The 20,738-nt window shown below is 41.8% G+C and overlaps 1 protein-coding gene across 3 annotated transcripts in view; it reads right to left on the reverse strand.

Moving 5' to 3' along the window:
* Nucleotides 1-10,416, reverse strand: part of DGKI (diacylglycerol kinase iota) — a 486,267-nt gene extending 475,851 nt beyond the window's left edge. For all 3 annotated transcript variants that reach the window (XM_081533024.1, XM_081533025.1, XM_081533023.1), the window contains exon 1: nucleotides 10,017-10,416. In XM_081533024.1, the coding sequence (XP_081389150.1) occupies nucleotides 10,017-10,411 (395 nt within the window). In that variant the 5' untranslated portion in view covers nucleotides 10,412-10,416. The remainder of the gene's footprint in view (nucleotides 1-10,016) is intronic.
* Nucleotides 10,417-20,738: the final 10,322 nt, after the last annotated feature.

Consider the following 20,738-nt stretch of genomic DNA (forward strand, 5'->3'; position numbering starts at 1 on the left):
TCAGTTTGCAGACTGTTCCAGTTTATCTCAAAGTGATACATGGAACCCTTTCCAAAACTTTCCAGTTAAGTTTACATGAAGCTCTTTAAAAACATCTTTAAAGAAGATGTGGTACATGTATACAATGGAATACTACTCAGCCATTAAAAAGAATGAAATAATGCCATTTGCAGCAACATGGATGGACCTAGAAAGTGTCATACTGAGTGAAGTAAGTCAGACACAGAAGGAGAAATATCATATGACATCCCTCATATATGGAATCTAAAAAGAAATGATATAAATGAGCTCACAAAATAGAGACTCACAGACTTAGAAAACGAACTTACGTTGCTGGGAGGAAGGAATAGTTAAGGACTTTGGGAAGGTCATGTGCACACTGCTATATTTAAAATGGATAATCAGCAAGGACTTATTGTAAAGCACATGGAACTCTGCTCAATGTTATGTGCCAGCCTGGATGGGAGAGGAGTTTGGGGGAAGAGTGGATACATATATATGTTTAGCTGAGTCCCTTTGCTGTTCACCTGAAACCACCACAACACTGTTAACCAGCTATATCCCAATATGAAATGTTTTTGGTGTTAAAAGTAAATAATTTTTTAAAAATCTTTAAACAAATTGCTTTCAAGTGTTTTTGAAACAAAAATTAATATTTCCACAGAATTTTGACATCTTATATACAAAAGAAGGACACATTTTAAAATGTTCTTTCGACCATGCAAGAAGTCTATCTTCTGGCTATTTCCTGAAGATCTTCAAGATACACAAAAGAAGTTAAACTGCCTTTCAAAGAAAAAAGTGGATTTACTTCTTCAATACCCACCTCAACATCCTGAGCCAGTTTTATTTGCTCAACAAATATTTAATAATCTTCTAAAATTAAAAAAATAAATAAAATCTTCTACTTGGTCTGGCTGAGATAACTGACAGCATGTCCCAGAAGGCTGAGCTTTCCATTTCTGAAATAATCTGGGACAGGTTGCCTCTAGGAAGCTTTTTTCTCTCACTGCCAGGACATGGCGGCCAGCCATTGTCTGCACATACAAAGAAGACATAATCCAGTCAGGCCAGAAGAGGGATAACCTCTGTCCTGGGGTCCCTGGCGACAACTCTGTTTCTAGCACCTCTGCCTTTATCTGCGTATCTATTCCTGACACTACAAAGCTCCAAGACCCCCATTCCCGCCACGACTGGCTTCCTGCTCCCAGATGGCAGCTGGGCTGTGGGCTACTGACCTCTGCCCACTCTGCTCACTGTGCCTGTCTTCTCCAACCTTGGCCTTCTGCCTGCTCCGATTTCCAGAGCACTCGGAAGCAGCCTTCACATCATCCAGGAAGAGTGAACTAGTTTTTTAATAAGTTGTGAAAGGAAAAGGACATATTCTCTACCCCCACTGAATGTCAAAACCTGTAAATTAAAGTGTATAATCGATCTCATTTTCATATTATCTGAATAATCTTATCACTTGCTATCAACATTCGATGAATGTTCACTATTTTGAAGAATAAAAAACAAAATCTGGTCTTTAGTTGGACATAAGTACGGCTGATACCACCCTAATAAACATACTCATGCTGTTTCCTTTGTTACAGAGACGGTTATCAGTTAGCCTTCAAATAATCACACAAAGTAGGGACTATCATCATTACCATTAGACAGGGAAACTAAAGCACAGAGAGGTTAAGTAACTTGTCCATGGCCCCACAGTAGGCAGAGGTAGAGATCTGAACCAAAGAGGTAGGGCTCCAGGGCCGGGGCTCTCAGCCACTACTTTACTGTGACTCTCAAGGAACTGAAGAATAAGAATAATCAGAGCGGACTGCAGTTTAATTATTACTGTTTTAAGCTTTGAATGTCTCTCCCTCCATCTAACAAAAGCCAGACCGTTAATATTATAGCTTAACTCAGAATTTGTTCCATATCAGAGCATTATTTATGAGTCTGAAAAACCTAGAAGAGCAAAGCTCATGGAAGTCAGGCACCAGAACTCCAGAAGTCCCCATCTAAGAGCTGTTGTCTTTAAAAAAAAAAAAAACAGTATTCACTCCACTTCAACAACTCACAAAGGGCTGGAAGGAAAGAACTAAAATCAATCTGCAAAGATCCTTCTTCTCACCTCTACCCAACTATAGCCCCCTCCCCCAGCCAATACACACACCTCTGATGGGTTAATTTTTTTTTTCTCTAAAATTAGCCAAACAGCGCTCATGCCACCTCTCTGAACACTATGGATGTCAGAAAACTCACCAGCCATTCTTCAGGTGCTTTATATGTTATGTGAATAAAAAGTAGCTGGTACTGTCTCAGAGACTTTGGGATTAAATGCGTTAACAACAAAACAGAGGTTTAGTTTAGAGTCACAAAGCTGATTGAGGACTTCTTCCTAAAATAACTTTTCCATCTGAAGTCAGTCCAGGGAGCTGGGAGGAGAGAGCGAGTAAGGTAAGACAGAAGAGAGGCCATGGGGATAACCTCGGGCTGGCTGGGCCACGATCGGTGCAGATCCCGCAAACGTGGGGCAACCATCTTTCTAAGTTCCACTCAGAGAAGGAAAAGTCAACAGAAAATTCCCTAAAGAGAAAATCAATGATGCCCCTGGAAAAGGATGAGACAGACAGAGAGCCGGGGAGCTAATTAGTGCTACTCAGAAGGCAAATTAAGGCCTTTTCTGCGACAAGCTGCAAATAGCTGGTTAAGCAAGAGATTCTGCCACCCTCTCCAGCCTCCAACAGCTGGCTAAATGGCTGGCACAGGTACTCGCACAGGAAGCTGTGAACAGAAACAGTCCTGGGCAGCTGGACAAAGTGTAAATGAGAAAAAGGCAGACGCTTCTCTGAGTAGAAAGGAAAAAAACCACAGTTGAGATGGACAGGGAGCACATTACATAGTAGCTTATTTAAAGAAGGCAATTAAATTCATTCATTCGATAAATATTTATCCAACACCTACTGAGCAATAAGAACAGGGTTCATAGATTCCAATGATAAGGTGCAATTTCTGTCCTCAAAGGAGCTCACAACCTAGCGGGGAGGAGTAAGACTTTTTTTTTCAATATTTCTTTCATTTTTAATTACAAAAGAAATATATGAAAAATTCTAATGACACAGAATTGTATTATCCCCTTGGCTCTCCAACCAAGATCCTACTCTCCAAAAGTAACTGGTGATGACGGTTTGATATACATGTTTCCAGGATATTTTCTATACATAAATAAACAAATTATAAACCAAAATGAGGGCCTAGATAGACATTTAAAGTTAACTCTGTGCCAAGCACTGTGCTGAGTTCTCACCATAAAATAACTCATTTAATTCTCCTAACAAACTTCTAAGAGAAGTATTACTATTACCACGTGAGCCTCAAAGGGGTGACATGACATTCCCAAGGTCAGCTAGAACATGCCAGCTTCAAATTCTAGTCTAATTCCCAGGACAGAAAATTACAACTCAGACCTAACACAGATGTTTGAATGCATCATGTGAGGACAGGGGAGAATCACAGAAAGCAGACCCTTTTGAACTCAAGCCTAACAAGAAGTGTGTCTGAGGAACAAGCAAGAGATGAGTTTGGGGAGCATTATGTGCAAACACACCTAACTTGGGAGTTTTTCTTTTGTTAATCCCCTTCTGTATTGTGCCGGTCTGTTATGTCTTGCAATAGGCATAACATTCCAACCAGTTCAAACAATACCAAAAGTTCAAACAGTTACAACCAGTTCAAACACTTCGAAATTAGTCCATCTTTATAGTGATTTTGAGCAAATTCAACTTCAAAGAAACACAAAAAACCTAACAGCTTAGATTTTTACCCTGCTCCTTCCCTGAGCTACCCATTCACATTCCACATTAATTTAGTAAATACTGTACTGAAACTACCGTCATAGGGTCTCAGAAAAAAATAATTAGGATCCACGTTATCCAATGCAAACCTTTGTAAGAAAGCAAATGTCACATAGCCCAACATGTAGGGAACGGTTCGGATACCTCTTATCTCAGGGTGAGTGCTTCTGAACCCACTTCAAGGACACCTCAAGGTTGCTTAAGGAATGTGTATTCCAGATTCCAGCCCAGAAGAGTCTGGAAGATGCAGCTAGCCTGGGCCCTCACGAGGAGTCCTTATTTTTTCAGATTAGAAAGTAAAGTGTTCCCTGTTCAATGTTATGTGGCAGCCTGGATAGCAGGGGAGTTGGGGGAGAATGGATATATGCATATGTAAGGCTGACTCCTTTTGTTGTCCACCTGAAATTATCACAACATTGTTAATTGGCTATACTCCAATATAAAATAAAAAGTTTAAAAAAAAGTAATGAGTTCCACAGTATTAGCTCTAGTCTAACTAAATCTGACCCTACAAGGCAACACTGCTGTTGCCAGAGCAGAAGTAAACACCAGCAAAGCTCCCATCCACTTCTTCACCCCCTGATGCCACAGGACCCAGTGCTGTCCCTCTGCCATGTGAAAACCAAGCCTTGAAAAGGTCAGCTAGAGCAGATTAAGTATTCTGGACAGTGATCCAAGTGCAAGCTTGCCTAGTGTATGTCCTGATGGAGAAAGTCTACACTTAGCCAAGTCCTAAGTAATTATTGAGGAAGGAAACAGTAACTTAGAACCAAGGTTTTACCTCATCCAGAAGCCTCTAAATATCAAACAAGTATGTGAAGCACAGACAAAAATAAATAATATAAATAAAAGTGGTTTACAAAGGAGGATGCTGTGTTATTCAGCAAAACAAAACTTTCCCCCATACCCTATACATTCCCACAGAAGAAAAAACAAGTTCCATGCTTTCCACATGCCAACAGTCTTTCCGAACATCACAGTGTTGTGTTGCAGGACATTACTCAAAATGGAAATACTGTCTTCTTATCAACGTGTAAAGAATAACAGAATCATTTTTACCATGCAGCATAATATAAGAAGCTAACTGCTTCTTGTGACTTTTATCTCATACCCAAAATTCCCTTTCAGGAGGGTCTGATATTACTATCCAGGTTTACAAATAGAGAAACTGAAGCACAGGTATTAATATCTCATAAGTAACAGTAACTGCCCAGTCCTCCTGAGAAACAAAATCACATTTGATCATTTATTCTGTGCTGCTCAAAGAGGTACAGACAGGCCACCTCTTCCCTGGATCAAGGTTCACCTACACAATACCTGTGTAGTTTTTATTAAAAGTCATATAAAACTCTTAACATGGAGATCTTCAGACAGAGCAGGTGTCATGTAGGTGGTTTTGTTCTCAGAAGCAAAACCAATGTATTTTCTGGTGACTGTGAATTTAGATTCATTTCTATTTCTGAAAGAGTAGAGGAGTTCCTTAAAATTATACGGCCAAAGGGACACAGTCCAAAGAATAAATTATACAAGAGATAATAAATAATGACCTGTGGTATACTATGGAAGAGGTAAAAGAACAGCTTACATTCATATGAACACAGACATCCAAGGGACACATTCAAAACAGAAGTGAATGTTTAGAGGAGAAGGATGGGATCTAAAGAGAATGTCATTTAGAGTCAGATCTGGGTTTAAATTCTGTCTCCTACCCAAGTTCTAATCCTATCAACAACAGACTGGCTCCAAATAGGAAAATGAGAACATCAAGGCTGTATATTGTCACCCTGATTATTTAACTTATATGCAAAGTATGTCACATGAAATGCCAGGCTGGATAAAGCACAAGCTGGAATCAAGATTGTCGGAAGAAATATCAATAACCTCAGATACGCAGATGACACCACCCTCATGGCAGAAAGCGAAGAGGAACTAAAAAGCCTCTTGATGAAAGGGAAAGAGGAGAGTGAAAAAGTTGGCTTAAAACTCAACATTCAGAAAACTTAGATCATGGCATCCAGTCCCATCACTTCATGGCAAATAGATGGGGAAACAATGGAAATAGTGAAAGACTTTATTTTGGGGGGCTCCAAAATCACCACAGATGTTGACTGCAGCCATGAAATTAAAAGATGCTTGCTCCTTGGAAGAAAAGCTATGACCAACCTAGGCAGCATACTAAAAAGCAGAGACATTACTTGGTCAAAAAGGTCCATCTAGTCAAAGTTATGGTTTTTCCAGTGGTCATGTATGGATGTGAGAGTTGGACTATAAAGAGAGCTGAGCACCGAAGAATTGATGCTTTTGAACTGTGGTGTTGGAGAAGACTCTTGAGAGTCCCTTGGACTGCAAGGAGATCCAACCAATCCATCCTAAAGGAAATCAGTCCTGAATATTCATTGGAAGGACTGATGCTGAAGCTGAAACTCCAATCCTTTGGCCACCTGATGTGAAGAACTGACTCATTTGAAAAGACCCTGATTCTGGGAAAGATTGAAGGCAGGAGGAGAAGGGGATGACAGAGGATGAGATGGTTGGCTGGCATCACTGACTCAACGGACATGAATTTGAGCAGGCTCCAGGAGTTTGTGATAGACAGGGAAGCCTGGTGTGCTGCAGTCCTTGGCGTTGCAAAGAGTTGGACATGACTGAGCAACTGAACTGAACTGAATAATCACATCATGACTGTCATGAAGAGTAAATAAGACAGAACATGAGATGGTTGGATGGCATCATTGACTCAGTGGACAAGAGTTTGAGTAAACTCCGGGAGATAGTGAAAGACAGGGAAGCCTGGCATGCTGCCGTCCATGGGGTCGCAAAGAGTTGGACACAACTGAGTGACTGAACAACAGGACAAATTTAGTGCCGTCCCTGGTACACAGGAGACAATGAACATCAGCTACGTTCTCCTTCCCTTCCCCTGTGTGTTTCTGAAAGATTTTTTTGTTGTTATTTTACTGACTTAAATGGGAACTCTTACAGTGGTTAAAAAAATGGTTCCTACACATTATATAGTCATTGGCACATATGTATCTGTTGCAGCACCATAATTTGCAAAGAAAAAGGAAGTAGTAATTTTAACAGAAAAGTACCAGCTCACTTGCACTGCCTTCTAAAGCCTTCAGCTTTATGGTCTACAGAGACTATTTGCTCTAGGGGAGCAGAATGTGAAATAAAGGAAAAATTCTTGTGGGAAAAAAGGTTCCCAAAAAAAGAAAGAGAAGATAATGAGGGGAAATCGAGGGGTATAGAAAGGAGTTTATTTTACTTAACAAAGTAAAAGTCAAGCAAAATGAATAATCTGCCTCCAGAAATGGTTATTTAAAGGTTTTTTGCAAAGGGCTCTGGTTCCTAAAAAGACAGGAGTCATTGCATATGCCCACCCACTCCTCATTTATTTTTAAACCCTAGCTTATATGTTCCTTAGCAACAGAAGGAGCAGATGAGACCCCCTACACACACGCACACACACACACCCTCTCCCCTAGCCCCCTTCTTCTCTCCTGTCATGTCACTCTGTAAACATCCATGTTCTTCAAAAGATATTTATTTTTGACCACCTGCAAATCTCTTCCTCCCCACCTCAACTGATCCCCCTGACACCGTGGCCATATTCCACACCCTAACTCAACCCTTTCACTTAGATTCCATTCTGTGAGGTGTTCTTGACCCCCAGCCATTATCTTTCTCCAGTCACTGTCCTTGGGTGCCACCCCCAGAAGTGAGGTGATGCTGTTGGTCCTCACTGAAGAGCCAATACTCGACTTCAAAGTCTCTTTTTTTACAGACCATTCATCAACCCACCAGTGAAATGGCCAGGCCTAGCTACATCTGAGTCCAACATAAATGGCTTCCATGACGAATGGGTATGCCATTCACCACCCATTCACCATGTCTCTAAAAAAAAAAATCCTCCTCATCATCAAAATAGAGACACTCTCCAGTTTACCAGCACAAACACATGCTGATGAAATACCTACCTTTCTCTGTCTTTCCTCTGACTTTGGGACTGCAAGCCATGTTTGGCTGAGCATGGATTATGAGTTTAAAAATCAACTGCTTGCTTCTGGGGGCGGGGGGTGGGGGGACACAGAGCAGTAGTCTTCAGGTATCAGTGTGCTTATGCATCACCTGAGGAGCCTGTTAAAAATGCCCACCTACAGAGAGTTTGATTTTGAAAGTGTAGGGTGGTAGGCATCTTTAACCAGCCTCCTGAGGCGATGCTGATACAGGAGGCTTCCTGAATTGGAGACTGTAAAGCTTTATTTAAAAGGAAATGATGTTCACAAGGCAGAAGCCACTTCTGTGGACTGTAAGGCAGATGCAGTCTTATTCTTTCTCTATAGAAAAAAAAACACTGTCTGGGTCTACATCTGTGTTTGCCTGTGAACACCCATACACATGTATGTGTGAGCATGCAACCCAGAAAGCCACAGTCCCACATAGTATGCTTTCCCAAGAGAGAGAGGCTCAGGGAATGACTCCTGCTAAGAGGCGAGCTGAAATGATTTCCCTTGCAAACTCTGGCTTTGCAACCCTGGAGAAGTCTGCTGATGAATACCAATGACACAGGAACGATTCTGGGCCCAGGAGCCCAGACACACAATATGTTTCATGTAATCAACCGCCCCACTGCCTCCAACTCGCAATTCCTAAATTAGGCTGAATGTAGTCCCTGATCCCCTCAGGGCCAGACAAGCCATCGTAGCTAGGAAGTAGAACTGCCTGTGTCCTAGCCTAACTCCTCAGAGCTGCCTCACTCTCCATCACTTGTCTATTTTTAGAAACCAAAAATATCAAGAGAAAGATCCATTTTGTCCTGATCTACATGAGTAACTAAAAGAGCAAGTCAGGTGGGAAACTCCCTCAATGCACAGCGAACAAAATGCCCTTGAGGGACGAAGGAGCAACACTTTCCCCAGGAAGATGGTTTTGGAGTCGCAAGGACCAAATACTTAAACACAGAGTACATGCCCTAGTGACCGGGTCCTCCAGTCCAGGCGATGCCTGTGGGGATCCCGGTGATTCACACACATGCCCCCAGAAATACAATACACATCCTCACAAACCCACACACCTCTGTCATCTGCTTTTGCTTACATAACAGCACATGGTGTAATAGCCTTAGTACTTTATATGGGTTTCTGGAGAGGACTGCTAACTCAAAATGAGGAGGGTCCCTGCTTTCTTTTCAAGAAATACTCTGAGCCCAAGCAAGTGAACAGCTTTGCAATTCTATGCTTGTTTATCACCTCAACTTTTAAGATTAACAAGTAGTAAGGGTAGTCTCCCAAACTCTCCAAACCTATCAATATCTTTATTCTTGCCTGGGGTGGGGGTGGGGGTGGGGTAGTGGGCAGGGCAGAGAAGAGAACTTACTGAATCCTCCTTTCTTATCTGGGACTCCTGACACAATGTGGGGTAGTCTTTTAAAGCGTCATTTGGGGGGCATTTATCCCACACTGTTCCTGTCTTGCAAATACACCGATGCTGGGCACAAGCATGGCCCCATTCTGCCCTCAACCTTTGCGTGCCCATAGGGTCCCAGGTCGTCCTTCTGGGCACACCCAAGAGAGAAGGAGAGAGTACCTGTACATGTGACCCACCCCCCACCCCCACCCCCATCCCCGGGAACCAGTTGCATAGGTACAGAGATTCACAACGCAGCAGGACCAACTTCCACAAGGACTTCTCTCCAGTGTAGAGCGCTGTTCTTTTCTGCCCGTCTGTGATCTCAAGTATCAACTTAGTGCCAAAGGTTCACTCAGTGAAATCAGGAAGGAATGGGGAGTGGGTGAAGATGATCCGGGCTTAGGGACAACTTCGAGGACTTCTCTCCAGAAAGCCGGCACCTGTGTGTGCACCCCCCCTCACACACACACACACACACACACACACACACACACACACACACGCATTTTTATTGTTGTTCTGACCTCAGGGAACCAGTCTTCTCTCCAGTTCCGGAGGGAAACCTTGCACACGTAGCTTCCCTCCACCCAGAAAGATGGGATGGGAAGTGAACACACAGCCCAAAAGGGGGAGGAAGAAGCAGAGAGACAGACAGAAACAGCGAGATCCCCAGTCCGAAGAAGCGCCTCTCTGAGGGCGCAGAGCTGGTCTCGCTCCCCGCAGCGGCACCTGCCTCCTGGTTGCCCAGGCTCGCGCGCCTACCTGTAAGAGACCTGCTTCCGGAAAGTTAAGTTCCGCAGCTTCTCCTCCAGTGCCTCGTCTTTCTCTTTCGGGCCGGCGGCCCCGGGCTCTTCCAAGGCAGCGGCCGCCGCTGCCCCCGCGCCCCTCGGGTCCGCGCCGCCCTCGGCGCCCAGGCAGCAGCTCCCGGCGCCGCTTCCGCTGCTGCTGCTGCCGCCCGTCGCCCCCTTCTCCTCTCCCGCCGAGGAGCTGGGGTTCATGGCGACCGCTCCGGCGGCCGCGGAGGGAACCGAGGCGCCGCTGCTGCAGAGGCCGGGCCGGTGGACGGCGCTGAAGGCTGCTGCCACCGCAGGAGAGCGAGCAGGTCCGCGCGCCGCTGGCAGGGGCGGCAAATGGCAGCCCCTTCCCGCAGCATCCATCCGCGGCGGCCCCGCACCGGGGCATTGTGGGAAACTCCGTGCCTCCACTCCCCCTCCCCGACCAATCAGAGGCCACCTCCCTCCACCTCCCCTCACCCTCCGCGCTGCACACCCGCGCCCTCCCGCCCCTCTGGCCTTTTCCGAAATTGCGAGCACCTGCGAGGGCCACACCTGAACTCCGCCCTGAGGCGTCGGGTGGCCGGAGAGGTGCACAGAGGGCGGGGGGGGGGGGGGTGTGTGTGTGAGGAGCTGCCCGGCTGGGCGCGCAGACAGGGGCGGCAGGAGAGAAGAGCTCCAAAGGGAAACTCGGAGGACGGCTTGCCGCGCCCTGGTTGTTACACGAGGAAACGGAGACCAGGAAGGGAGAGGTGCCCTGCTCCGGCTGCCGGCCCGGGAGTGCTAGCGCTCGCCTTGGTCCCCGTCCCTATGCCTGATGTCCGATGTCCGGGACGGCATTCTCCCCACCGCCGCTGCCCGACCCTGAACGGCGGAGCCCGACAGAAGCCGTCCTACGTGAGAAACCTTGTGGGGAATGCAACGCGCGCGTGGTCTGTGCGAACCTGGTAGAGAATTCGTGCGCAGGGTAAATTAGGGATGAGGAGGAGGTAAGTTTAACATGCAGGCGAAAATCCTGCCTCCTCTCTCAGAACAAGAGCTGGTTTCCCGTCATCCCTAAATCCTCTAGCCTAGAGCCTTCCTTACACATAGAAAGATCTTCCTAAAGAGCTGTTGATGGACTGAATCGGATCACAGGCCACTCAGCGAAGTAGAAACACCGAGAGAACCAGGAGGCAGAGTGAGGATCGAGCCCTGGGTGCTGCTGGGGGCGGCAGAGCGGGGAGGAGAGGATCGTCCGCCCGAAGGGGGGCTTCCAACCTCTCCGGACCCCACTGCCGAACAAAGCCAAGCTTGCAAGCTCTGCAGATTTAGTTGCCCAACGGTCTCTTGTTTTTGTTTCTAAAAATTATCAGAAACTCTATGAGGTTTGAATGATGTGCTACGAAGTGTGTGAGACAGTTTTCCAAATTAGGGATTTCCACACAAGAATCACTGCTGTCAATAAACACGGGGAAGATGCATACCTAAGGCTAAGGGGAGTAACCAAAATACAGACGGGCAATGAGAGAACCAGACCAGGGAAGAATTTCAGGTCAGTGTTGCACGACCCCAGGCAAGTTGCTTGATTCTTTTTTTCCTTTATTTCTCATGACTAGAATTAGGAGAGCGAATAAGATATCTCAAATCTCCCTCAAGTGCCACATTCTGTATCTCTTCATATGTACATTATAATAAGTCAAGGGTCAGGGCTTTTCCATATTGGCATAAGGAAAGGTAATAATAATAAAAAATAATTTAAAAAAACAGCTAGTGTTTATTAAGCCCTCATTTTCATGACAAATATTATGCCAAGCACTTCACTTGCCTATCTCTGTACTTTTCACAGTAACCCTCAAATGTACCTACCCCATTTCTCACTCAGGCTTACTCAACTAGACATTGGCAGAACCAGGAATTATGACACCCAGGGTGCCTGGTTGTAGGTCTCTGCTCCCCCCCCCACCCCCGCCTCACCCCATGCAGCATGCCCCATCTTTAGAGGAGACTGAGTCACGGTAGGTGCTTCAGCAGACATGTTAAATAAGATCCGTGAATATCTAGTGTATGGCTAACACTGAGAAAACATCATCTTATCTGAATTACTAGGCAGCTTCCTAACTGCTCTCCATACTTCCTCCAAACAATTCTCTAGCTCAACCCCCCCAGATACTTCTGATATGTTATCCTCTACCTAAAAGCCTTCCAATTACATCATATTATCATTAGGACCAAGTTCAAACAACCCCTTCACTGATTTTCAAGGCCACCTTAGTGGGTGGCATGCCAGCCCTGCCCACTTCCCATCCACTGTGTCCTGATAGTGCCAATCTGAACTCCGCTATGTAGCCATCCCTGATGCTCTCCCTGCTCCCATCTTTGCATGCGCGGGTCCACCGCCTCCTTTTCCAAACTCCTCCCATCCCTAATATTAGCCTAGTTAACTACATGTAAATAACCCAAGTGTCCATTGACAGATAAATGGATCAAGAAGATAAGGTACATACACACAATAAAAAAGAACAAAATAATTCCATTTACAGCAACATGGATGCAACTGGTGATCATCATACTAAGTGAAGTAAGTCAGAAAAAAAATAAATACTATATGATATCACTTACATGTGGAATCTAAAAGAGGGCACAAATGAACATATCTACAAAACAGAAACAAATTCACAGACAGAGAGAACAGACTTGTGGTTGCCAAAGGGAAGGAGGTGATGAAGGGAAGGACTGGGAGTGTGGGATTAGCAGATGTAAACTGTTATATATAAGATAGATAAACACAAGTTACTGCTGTGTAGCCCAGAGAACTAATTCAATATCCAGTGATAAATCATAATGGAAAGAAAAAAGAAACTGTCTATATGTGTATAGCTGAATAACTTTTCTTCATGGCAAAGAGGTTGATGCAACATTGTAAATCAGCTATGCTTTAATTTTAAAACTTTTAAATTAAAAGTAAAAATAAACTCAATTTTAACTATAATAAGATGACATTTTTAGAATAAACAATTTGAAAACAGATGATATATTGCTTGAGGGGGTAGGAAAATCAACACTTTCTCAAATTGTTGGTACAGTCTTTCTGAGGGGAATTGGAAATACCCATCAATATTTGAAACACCAGCCTAATTAACCTAGCAATTATGCTTCTAGGAATTTGCTCTCTGATATCCTTGAAAGTATACACTAAAAATTTAGGACTAAAAATAACTGAAATGTTTGCTGGTATAGGACTAATTACCTAAATTATCATTCATCCAAATAATAGCATTCTCTGCGGCCATTAAGAGGAATAAGGCAAACTGATGAAGAATTGATATAAAACAATCTCAAAAATATAACTAAAAAGAATAACCAGGGTTCAGAGTGCTTAGGATTCTACCATTTACAGAAAAAGAGAAAATAGCTACAGATATAAGATTTAAGGAAAGATACATAAAAAAAAACAGTGATAATCTCTCAGAGTTGAGTGACCTTAGCTAGAATTTTGAGTTTTGCCTAATTAAATAAATACATACCAGCAGGAGGCTGACTGTCTCCCAGGCTAACAGGAAAGCCACCTGTACCAATCAGGTGTGTATTTGCATGTTTAAAGAGTCTATCAACAAAGATGGGCTACTATATAAAGGAAAACAGGGTAAATAAAAAAGATCATTGAACATTCACTCGATTTCAGACTGAGAGAGATAAACCTACACCTGAGAAGCATAATTCCAAATAAGGAATTATTCCAGCATAAGGCAAATGAATTCTTGTTGCAGGGTGGCCTTCTGAGAAATTACTTAAAATAGCAGTTATCTTTTTAAATAATTTATTTTCCTTTTTGTTTTTCAATGGTCACTAAGCAACTTTGTAATTATTCATTCAACTTCACAGTTACCTTGACTCTAAAAAGTGGAATCTATGGGCATAGGTCAAAAGCACTCCAATCACAAGAATGGAAATTGATGTTGGTGTTCCAAAATGTATGGGGAAAAAAAGTGTATGATTTTGACCAAGGTTGAGTACGTAAACAAGATAATGAGCTTCTCTGGATATATTGAAATATGCTGCTTCTCATCTCAGACCTCCCCTAGAATATGTTTCTATCACTGGACCCAAAGCCATGCCCCTTCTAGGTGGGCTCTTTACCTCATCTTTCTGTTATTAATTCAGTTCATTCTAAAACAGGGATCATCACAGTCTTAGACACCAAACTTAAGTCTCCCCAATACTAGGTCTGATCAAAAAATCTTCAAGCATGAAATTTTAAAGAAAGAAAAAAATTTTTAGAGTTTAGACTGCAAGGCCAGTAATAAAGAGAACATTATATCTAAAACTTTTTTTAATGTAGGTAGTGATTAAGAATTTTCAGGAAATAACACAGAATCTTTTTTTTTCTTTTTTTTTAGAAAGCAAGTAATACACATAAACCAAGCACATACACAAGTAAACCACACACATCATTTAGGGTCTAGGTTATTTAAACACCGATCTAATTGGAAAACACTGTCACTAAAGGGAAAAAGAAATGGAAGTTTACAGGGGCGAGCTGATATGCTAAGCCTATTCCTGCCTCCCACCTTTACACCTGTTACTTTTGCTGCCTGGAGTGCACCAGAGAGTCCCAGACTTACTCAGTTCACAGAACCCTTTAGCATCTCAGATATTATTTTTCCTGGCACCTCTAGACCAAAAGAAGAACCTAACATTAAGGTTTATTAGGTAGTTAAGTGCTAACAATTTAATAAGTATTTATGTCTTAACAACTCCAGTTACTGTTTTTAAAAAGGGATACATAAAAATTGAAAGAAAAAAAGGTTTATATTTCATTCTTAAATAGCCCCAATGACTTACTAATGAGACAGTAATGGGCACAGCACAACTTTGCAAACTTTGGAATCATATTAGACACTACTTATCAGAGCAACCACTGAAAAACCAGCTCTGCCACAATAATGTCATTGAAAAAATGTAGCATGATATACTGTTGAATCCATCAACTACCTGGAGCTGGTAGTTTGCATGGTATCTAACAGAGATTGAATATCACTGTTTGCCCTGAAATTTTCAAATATCCTGCAGTGTCCCTATGAATTCATGGCAGAGACCTGAGCACCTCTACGGAGTTGAGAAACCATGTCTCCACCTTAATATTTTTATATGATGTTTGTTTTTGCATGGATTCCCTAGAAAACATATTCTTAGGCAAAGCTTACAAACCAAGGTTTGATGGAGAATTGTAGTTCCAGGAGTTTAGGAAGAGAAAAGAGAAGTAAGGCAGAAAAAGAGGGGAAAATAAATTCAAGGTGGTGAGTATGAGATGGCTACAGCCTCACAAATAAACATACCTGATTGCTTGGTCACCAGAACTTCATCCAGACAGAACTTACATCATCACTGGTTTGGGAACATTCTGTCTGCAGGAAGAAGGGGAATTTCTCTGCTGGTTCTTCCTGTCTCCTGACTTCTGTCTCTCACTGGTTGAAGTCTGTCCCTTAGGGAATTGACTCACCCTCACTTCCAGCTTATGTCACTGGGGAACCCAGCCGCCTGCTGCACAGCCTGACTCCTCAACCCTTTCTCAAAGCAATGGGAGGAAACTCTATTTAGAGATTGGTTGAGCCTGAGCATCAAGTTATTGAGCTTCCTGCCAATCCCAGAGTCCAGCCCTCCTTGGGGAGGCGGAGAGAGCTGGCAGAGGAGGATATGAGGCAACGTCAATGTCAATGGCGAGGGTTCTCCATTAAGCAATAAAGAAACAAGGGGGTGAGGAGACAGCAGGGGCCAAGCCAGTCTGGGTTCTACACTCTGCTTCTTCTCATCATTCAGGTCTTACTTCTCATGTCACCATTTCAGAGAAGCCTCCCTGACATTTCCTAAAATGTCCTTCTCAGACAAAGCTGACACAAAGCTGTGTGTGTGTTTTTCCATAGAACTTGCCACTGTCTAAACTGTATTGTCTATTTACTTCTTTGTCTTTCTCCTCTTATTAGAATATGAGTGCTATCGTAGCTAAGGTCTTCAACAAAACTATACTAGGCACACAGTAGATACATTATACTCATTGGATGATTGAATAAATGTTATCTAATGTTCATTTGCCTAGCAAGAAAATCAGAGGGCCAGTCAGGAGGGTGCTAGGATTGTAAATTTACTAGCCAATAAGGAAAGGAGAGATCTGTATGAGGACTGTGTGTTAAGCCCAAGATTCTCACACTTACACCATTGTTGTACAAAATATGAGGCTGAAGTGGGAGCCTGTTGAGTCAGAATGGAGAACAATCTCTTCTTGGCCTTTTGGCTGAGATCAAGTTCAGAATGGAGAACAATATTTTAGGTTCTAGTGATAGAAATTAGAGGAATTTATTAGCTCAGGCAGTCTCTAACTAGATTTAAAATAAAATTGAGCTATTCTTTCTCCAGGATGAAAGGGATCTTAAAATCACCCACCCAGCCTTCTATCTGCTCCAGCTTCCATCCATGTGTGGTACTCCCACAGCACCCCTTGACATGATCCTTTTCAGCCTTGAAAAACTGAAGTTATAAGGAGTCATTACTTCTTAATACAACTGAATCATTTTCAACAGGCTATTTCATTAAATTTCTGCTCATTTTTCATTGTAATTCCTTACTCTAATTGTTGCTGTCATTCATTGTTGTTCAGTCCATAAATTGTGTCCAACTCTTAGCTACCCCATGGACTGTAGCACACCAGGCTTTCCTGTTCTTCACTATCTCCTGGAGCTTGCTCAAAGTTTGCCAATGGTTGGTGCACCTCAAAGAAATAATATAATTTACAATATTTCTGTACTTGAGCAGCTGGTTTGGGGCCAAACGGAAGGAATTCACATTTATTTTCATTAAATTTCCTCTTACTGTGCTCTGACAATCATTCACCCATCCAGGAATCTTGGGTATCTGAAGGATGTCATTCATTGTATTCACAATCTCTCTTGATTATCAAGAGCAGATCCAATCTGCAAAATACTGTGAAGTTGTCAATAAACTTCCTAAAAAGGATATGGTCACAATGCATGGTGTACCTCTAGAAACTTCAATTCAGGCTGGCAGTCTGTTTTATAGGCAGCTCCTAAAAGTCTACATGTGATAGTAGACTACTACCTGGAGTCTACTGGATAGTAGACTAGTGCTATAGGCACTACCAATACATCAGGGAAAAACTAAAGACCTTTCTATCTCTCTGCTGTCTTGGTGCTAAACATTCTGGTGGTCTATTCATCAACAACTTTTATGAATAGTTATTAAAATCCAAATTAAAACACTGAGCTGAACTTTTACTGAATCTACATTTCTCTATTTGTGGACAAATTTCAGTTGCAGGACTATGTCCAATACTCTATTTATATCACATTCCCCCAAAGTATCAGATAAGAAAATCTATCCAAGAAAATGAGGCTAGTTTCATGTGACTTTTTAATTAACCCATCTTAATTTTCAGAGATCGTATCTTTGCTTTTTCAACATGTTGCCAACATTTCTTGAGCCTTTCCTATATAAACAGTAAGCTAATGGTGAGGATTCAAAGATGGATACAATTCAGTAAATTCCCTGAAAGAGGTTGGTATTTAATTGTAATAAATGAAAACTATTTCCTTTCATTTTTACTGACAGTGATGAAAGTCATGTGGCAACTCCAAAGTCTTTTTACTCAAAAGTCATTCATATCCCCTTTCTCCCTCATCTTTCTAGACTACAAAGATATAAAAGATAAAATACTCTTTCCCAAACTGCCCTGCAGTGAATTGTGACTATGTGACCTGGTTCTAAACAATGAGATTGAAGCCAAAATAACCAGATGAGACTTCTGGGAGAGTGTCTTATTAACTATAGAAAGACTCTATGCCTCTTCAGTCTTTGCCTACCTTTCTTTTTCAGTTCAGTGCCTAGACATGTAATAGCCATTTTGTAACCATGAAGACAAAAATCATTTACTAAGAATGAAAAACTCAGCTGTAATGACCTTGGTCTGTGATGACTTCCTTGAATAGTTGCTAGCTCAGGACAGCTCATCACCACTAGACTTTTTATTACAAGAGAAAATTAAACTCCAATCTGTTAAGCCACTGTTGATTGGTTTTGGTTTTTTGTTTTTTGCTTGCAGCTAAATGCATCCCTAACTTTTAACTGGAACCAATGAATTCAGAAAAAAAATAATACACTGGTTAAAATGTTCATAGCCTAAATCAAATGGGGTAGTCTGGTTACAGACTCCCCCCAATTGTATTTTGTGAATAATCTGCAAAGTTAACTGTAAAGTTAACAATATTACTCTTTAATCAAATCATTCCACATCTAAAATGCATCTTAAGTAAAAACCCCAAGTAAGAAGAAGTAAAGAAAGGAAAATACTTGTTGTGGAGTGATTTATAATGTTGAGGAAGTGACCTAACAGATAAACAACAGGAAAATAAGTAAGTAAAATTTTCAGTGCCCATTGAAGGAATGTTTATGCAGACCACCAAAACAATATTTAAGGAACCATGCAAATTTGTTATACAAATTGCTGATGATGCGCTAAATGAAAAACATTGAGATATAAAGTTGGATAACATCATTATTGAAACTACATAAAATATGGATCTGTAAGACAGAAAAGGAATGCCACAAATAAAAAAATAATTTGTTTTGAGATGACTCAATTTTTTCAAAATAATTTATACTCATGATTTTATACTTATAATTGTAAGACATTTTAGATGACAACTATTATTTTATTAAATACCATATTCTTTCAAAAATATCTTTTTGTACTCCTACCAGGGACAGAGGTATCATAAACTTTTGGCTTAAGACTCACTGGAAATATAAACAGATATTTAACTTAAATGAATGGCATAAAACATTTTAGCTCAGAAAAGAAGTGAAGTTTTATAACATTGGGAAATTTCATTAAGATTAGAATGGTTGCTCTCAAGAAGAAACAAGAAGTATGATGTCAAATGACTTAAAGAAATTCAGTTTTGTTTTCATTTCCCTTGCAAGTCATGGAGAACAAAATTATCTTAATGATTAAAATCGTCTTTTGCACAAATAAAAATGGCAGCAATATAATGTCAGAGTTTGGAGGAATTTAGGAGATTATCTGCCCCCACCTTTTATTTCACAAACAAAGAAACTGACACCTAGAAAAGTTAGTGTCTCACTGAAGGTCACATAGGCAGTCAGTTGGGAACAAGGATAGTGTGCAGGGCTTCTTTGCTGTTATTCATTCCCAAGAATAAACACTTATTCATTAAATAAGAATTTATTAAGTAGTTACTCTGTACTGCTACCCTGTGCACTGTGCTAGGCACTGTATTCAAAGATAACTTGAGGGTGATACACTACTCTGCAAGGATCAGAGTCTTGTGGGGTGAACAACAGGATAATAATTATAAGCTATATTGACATAAGTGCTTTATGTTCTACTACATTCCAAACTTTGCTGACAAAGGTCCATATAATCAAAGCTAGGGTTTTTCCAGTAGCCATTTACAGATGTGAGAGTTGGACCATAAAGAAGGCTGAGTGCCAAAAAATTGATACTTTTGCGGTGCTGGAAGACTCTTGAGAGTCCCTTGGACTGCAGGGAGATCACACCAGTCCATACTAAATGAAATCAACACTAAATATTCATTGGAAGGACTGATGCTGAAGCTGAAGCTCCAATACTTTGGCCACCTGATGCCAAGAGCCAACTCATTGGGAAAGACCCTGATGCTGTGAAAACACAGGAGAAAAGCTTTATACCATTGGATTTGGCAAATATTCTCTAGATAGAACACCAAAAGTTGAGGCAAAAAGTAAAAATAGATAAATTGGACTAGGTCAAAATTTAAAACTTTGTATCAAAGGACATAATCAGCAAAGTGAAAATGCCACCTACAGAATGCTTGAAACCATAATGAGATATTGTCTCGTACTCATTAGAATGGCTACTATAAAAAAATTTTTATACCCATCAAATAACAAGTTGTTGGTGAGAATATGAAAAACTGGAACCCTTGTCCACTGTTGGTGGGAAAGTAAAATGGTATAAGCACTATGGAAAACACTGTAGCAGTTCCTCAAAAAATTAAAAATAAAATTATCATGTTGTTCAGTCACCTAGCCTCTTTGAGACCCCATGAACTGCAGCACGTCAGGCCTCCCTATCCTTCACCATCTCCCAGAGTTTGCCCAAGTTCATGCTCATTGCATCAGCGATGCTGCCCAGCCATCTCATCCTCTGACGCCCTCTTCTCCTTCTGTCCTCTATCTTTCCCAGCATCGGGGACTTTTCCAATGAGTTGTCTGTTCACATCAGATGACCAAAATGCTAGAGCTTCAGCTTCAACATCAGTCCTTCCAGTGAATATTCATGGTTGATCTCCCTTAAGCTTAACTGGTTTGATTTCTTTGCTGTCCAAGGGACTTTCAGGAGTCTTCTCCAGCACCAGAGTTCAAAGGTATCAATTCTTTGGTGTTCTGCCTTCTTTACAGTCCAGCTCTCACAACCATACATGACCACTGGGAAAACCATAGCCTTGACCATATGGACCTTTGTCATCAGAGTAATGTCTCTGCTTTTCAACATACTGCCTAGGTTTTGTTTTTGCTTTCCTGCCAAGAAACAATCGTCTTCTGATTTCATGGCCACAGTCACCGTCTGCAGTGATTTTGGAGCCCAAGGAGAGGAAATCTGTCACTACTTCCACCTTTTCACCTTCTTTTTGCCATGCAGTAATGGGGCCAGATACCA

The sequence above is a fragment of the Giraffa tippelskirchi genome, chromosome 10 (assembly GCF_054371585.1).
Source record: "Giraffa tippelskirchi isolate mGirTip1 chromosome 10, T2T-mGirTip1v1.2.pri, whole genome shotgun sequence".
Taxonomy (NCBI): domain Eukaryota; kingdom Metazoa; phylum Chordata; class Mammalia; order Artiodactyla; family Giraffidae; genus Giraffa; species Giraffa tippelskirchi.